This window comes from Otolemur garnettii, unplaced genomic scaffold, assembly GCF_000181295.1.
Source record: "Otolemur garnettii isolate 467f Iridium unplaced genomic scaffold, OtoGar3 scaffold00091, whole genome shotgun sequence".
Taxonomy (NCBI): Eukaryota; Metazoa; Chordata; class Mammalia; order Primates; family Galagidae; genus Otolemur; species Otolemur garnettii.
In genome coordinates, this window is record NW_003852486.1 from 956,496 (window position 1) to 961,486 (window position 4,991).

Sequence of the window (4,991 nt, forward strand, 5' to 3'; positions counted from 1 at the left end):
TTATAAATATTATTTGTCTATTTTTTGAGACTTTGGAAAAAAATATAAGAAGAAGTTAACTGATGACTCCATACTGAACCTCAGAGTCAAAGCATTCTATAATAGACATACTCTTATTTCACAATGTGACTGTTACTTTCTTTGCATTATTATTGCTTAATATTTCAAAAAAAACAATTAACAAATAAAAAACAAATAAATAAAAATACAATTCCTGGTCAATGCTACCTCCCCAACACTAAGGACAGTGTGTGGACCACAGAAGCTGCACCAGAGATGTTTAATTGAGCTCTAGATTCGCTCATCTACAGATGTGAAATGTTGACATGTGACTGAAACTCAAGTCTGCCTCCGTCATACCCTGGCCTTGAAATACCACTCTTACTTCCTCGTTCACAGTACAGACTCATAGAAATGATTATTAGAAAAAACTTAAAGTTTGTCCAGTCTGCAGACATCAGAGATCCCGCAGACAATGCAAGCAAGTGAGTATCCAGACTTAGCTTGACTACCAAGGTAGAGAAACTACCTCCCAAGGAGACTCATCGCTTCCTGGAAGCTCTGAGTGCTGGGAAGTTTTTTCCTAACCCTGATCCTCTGCAGTCTCCTCTCGAATCTGATTTGTTATAGTTTTGATCAACATCATATTCTTCTGGAATAATTTAACTTTTTTTCATATTAACAACCTGGATCAACTCTCCTATGCAAACTGCTTTTTGTAAAGAGGATAAAAATTGACTCCCTTGTGAATAGTCTCTCAAATGGGAACATAACTTACCTTAAATAGAAAGACTTCATTCAGTCATTCATTCTAAAGACATCAACTGAGTGCTGACGTGTTTAGTATGGGGGTGACAACGGTGGGAGATGCAGAGGAAATGGAAGATGGCATCTATCTGAGGGTAACAGGATATTTATAAGACGGAGTGATCACAGCAACAGAGGAACTGGAAGTTGGGGCAGACTATGCTGGGAGCCAACGACAGGTTAGGGAGTATTCTAAGAATTTAGGGTGTGTGGTAGGTGCAGAGGTCTGGGCATTTAGAGGCCAGTGCATCTGAGAAGGCTTCATTTATGAAGGGGAACTTGGGCTGAGTTTGGTGGTTGAGCTACATGAGTCAGTAGCTGTCAGAATCCAAGAGAGAACTCTTTCCCTGATGGACAGGGAGGGGCTGAGCGAGGGTGGAGGAAGTTAGAGGGCTGCTGGTTAGGGGCAGACTCATTTCCCTCTCCTCAGTTCCTTGGGGCTGGCACTGTCCCTAGGAGTCTCATAACCTGATCTTCTTCACAGCCCTGGGGCCCACCAAGTCGAGTCTCCTGGGGCCAGAGCTGCTGACATGGTGGCTCTCCCCTGCCTGTTCTTTCTCCTGCTGCTCCAGGAGGGTGAGATTGCCACTCATGCCTGTCTTCTTCCCTCTCTGCTCTCCTGCTCTGCTAGGCAGGGCTCCTGAGACCCTTCCTTTGGGGACAAATATGTCAGATCTTCAGGAGTAATAAGAAATAGGATATGGTTTCAGGGCAGGAGGGAGAGATGAGGACACCTGAGGATAAGGAAGGAAACCAGCCCCAGGATGGCAAAGGAGAAGGTAAAGTTGGGTAGGTGAAGGGACAGATGGGTGCCAAATGCTGGTAAGTACTCAACTCCGGTGCAGGGACGAGGCAGCTGGGAAACGGGAGTCAGTGTGTGGGCCATAGCAGCTGCTTGTGTAAGGCTGAGCTACAGCCCCACTCCTGGGCTCAGCAGCCCAGAGACACCACCAGGCTGTTCCATTTCCTTTCTTCCCATATCTGCAGCCAAAGGGGACTCTGGGGATGGTGAGGATCTCAAGAAAGTGGTTGCGGTCCTTCAGGAGTCCATTTATCTCCCCCTGGAAATTCCACCTGAGGAGGAGGTCGCGGACATCATCTGGTCCTCCCACAAGAGGCTTGCAACTGTGGTGCCAGGGAGAGGGGCATCCTGCTGCCATCACGGTGACTGACCCACACTACCAGGGCCGGGTGAGCTTCCTGGAGCCCAGCTTCTCCTTGCACATCAGCAATCTGAGCTGGGTGGACTCGGGGCTTTACCAAGCACAAGTCAACCTGAGCACGTCCCAGATCTCTGACTTGCAGCTCTTCAATCTACGAGTTTACCGTGAGTTTAGGCCCACAGTGCTGCTTTTTTTGGCTCTCTTGAGCCTCCTACACCATAGAGCAGGTGTCTCAGGACTCGTGGTTGTGGTTTCAGGAGCTGGGACTAGAGGGCAGGCCGCCTTTAGGTTGTCCAACCCCAGTCTCCGAGCTGCAGCCTCAGGTGAAGGCACCTGGCGCAGGAGGCGCTGGTCACCGAGGCTGTTCCCACAGGGGGCTTCATGCACAGACCCTCCAGAGAGACTGTGCATTTTGGGCATGAACGCCAGCTCCATTCCTGAGCCTCTTATCTCCCTGAGTGATTTGAGGGGTGCTAATCAGTATCTTCTCTATTTGAACCCAAATTTCATCTGTGTGCCTGTCACATTGACTCTACCTTGAATCTTGAAGAGACACTGATTATAATACAAATGTCTCTGGGAGGGATGATAATATTTTGGGGGTATCAAGGAGCCAGAATAGAGTTCGGAGGGAGGTAGGGTACAAAAGAGAGAGGGAAGAGGGTATAAAGGGGAGGCAGAAAATGGCAAAGGCAGCTCTGTCTACCTTAGCAAGCACCCTGGGGACTCTGGAGCCACAGGAGCTATAGGGGCTGGTTTTGTTTTTTTTTTTTTGCTTATTTGGGCTGTCAGAGGGCAGCACCAGCACCCCAGGGGTGGGGAGCTTAGGAAAGTAGAACTGATTCCTGACGTTTACAGGGTCTTCGTGTTTTCCCCTCACCTAGGAAGGCTGTCGGAGCCCCAAATTGCCGTGAGCTTTAAGATCTCTGCAGAACGTGCCTGTAATGTGTCCCTGACGTGCTCTGTGGAGAAGGCAGGCATGGATGTTACCTACAGCTGGCTCCCCTGGGGGGACAATGCTGGCACAGTTCATGAAGGCCCTGTCCTCAGCACATCCTGGAGGCCTGGGGACAGTGCCCTCTCCTACACCTGCCGGGCCAGCAACCCCGTCAGCAGCATCAGTTCTCGCCTCACCCGTGCTGGGTCCTTCTGTGCAGGTACCAGGACCCCAGAGAAAGGTCCTGAGCTCACACAAGACCTGTGTTCCCAGCTCTTCCTGAGAAAAGACATGAAACCCAGAACCTAACTGCCCCCATGGAGGCTTGACACCTGCATTGGGGAGGCAACTGTCTCTTTTCCTAGTGCCCCCACTCCCGAAGGTCTCTTCTCTTCTCTCACTCGAGTTGAGAATTCTCCCGAGATCTCGGTTCCTGAGCTTCTGTGCACTGAATATATATGCAGACGCACTTGCAAAGGGACATGAGCTGATTGTGAACTTGAGACCCCTCAGTGGAATCTGGGGCGGGAGTCTGCCCCCAACCTGACTCCACGTCTCCCTCTGCTGAGTCCCCTTTCCCTCCCTTCTTTCATCCCAGATCCCGAATATCCTTCTGAGAAGCCCTCAACAGCCTTCTGCCTCCTGGCCAAGGGCTTGCTCTTCCTCTCACTCTTGGTAATCCTGGCTGTGGGGCTCTGGGTCGCCCGAGTCCCAATAAGACACAAAATGTCAAGAAAGAAGAAACTCAGGAGAAACAGAATGAAACTAAGGAAGAAGGGGCAGCCTGGCCCCAGCCCTGTCTGACTGCTCCTTGGGGACCCCTGAGTCAAGTCCTGGGCCTTGGCTCATCTCAGACCCCAGTGGATCCTTCCTGGCTCTCCTCCATGGTTGGGGGAGAGGGACTCTGGTGAGTATGCAAAGAGCTTCCTGAGGAAAAACAATCTGGCAATAAAGTCAAGTTAAGTGACCGCCTCTCTGCGGAGCTGTGCTTACACTTTTAATAAGAAAAATGACAGATTCCTTTTTAACCCTGCTGAATTTGTGACTCCTAAATGGGAGAACTTCAAGCACTTCAAATTCTGTGTAAAAGTAATCCTGTTCCTGCTGGGATTCTTCTGCTCCTTCTCCATCACTCTCCTGGTTACTTAACCGACCCGCACACAAGCTGTCCTGCAGGAAGGTAAGCAGGACGTGGCCTGGAGCCTTCTCAGTCTTCTCCCTAATGATAGTACTTCTGGGCCTTTGGTGCCAGATCAACAGCTGAGATATTGAACTCTTGATTTCTGCTTGCGGTTGGTATTACTGTCCCCTTTGTCCCTTCCCTATAGAGTTCCATGTCTCAGGCCTTCTCTCTGGCATCTAGTCTTGGGTTAATGCCCATGCTCCGTTGAAAAGACCCTCAAATTTATGTTCTTTCTCTTTCCCTAAACCAGTGATTGGTCTGAATTCCTCCCCTAGGCCTGATGTGCCACTGTCCAAGTGTCCATAATTCTTCTGAATTGGATCTTGTAGATGTTACATATGCAACTGGCATGGGTTGGGGAATGGAAGCTGAAAAGAAAATGTGAGGCTGTCCACCTGACAGGCCAGGTGTAGGCAAGGAGTGAATTGGAGGGAGTGATGGGAGCTGTGGTGGGGAGAGCTCTGGGTCATGCCTCCACTTGCCTCTGGCTTGGGACTATGTGTTCACCAAATTTTCCTTCAGCCACAGTCCCTTTTCATAAGAATGCACATAGGGATGGCATAGGAGGACCCAAGAGGAGGGCCCTGAGAGCAGCACGGGGCAGGAGGGTACATATGTCAAGAGGCATGCCTGTTACTATACTGGATCTCTCCTTCTCCTCTGTCTTTAAGGGGAAGGATGGTGATCTCCAAATTGTCTTTCAAAAAAGGAACATAGAATCTGTCAAGGAGTCAGTGGAATGCATTGGGGCACAAAGGAGACCAAAGGCGCCTTGCTTTTGGCAAAATAGGACATGTGGGATGGCCCAGGAGGGCCCAGGAGGAGGGCCCTAAGAGCAGCATGGGGTAGGATCAGGAGGCAGGAGTCAGGGCCTTCCTAGGCTTTTATGCAGGAGAGGTAG

At 49.9% G+C, this 4,991-nt stretch overlaps 1 protein-coding gene across 1 annotated transcript; it reads left to right on the plus strand.

Moving 5' to 3' along the window:
• The first annotated feature begins 1,337 nt into the window (after positions 1–1,337).
• SLAMF9 (SLAM family member 9) lies at positions 1,338–3,799 on the plus strand. Its single transcript, XM_023516462.1, is given in 6 exon segments — positions 1,338–1,383; positions 1,791–1,831; positions 1,833–1,945; positions 1,947–2,134; positions 2,855–3,127; positions 3,506–3,799. Coding segments are annotated over 6 exon segments (867 nt in total). The 3' UTR covers positions 3,712–3,799.
• The last annotated feature ends 1,192 nt before the right edge of the window (positions 3,800–4,991 follow it).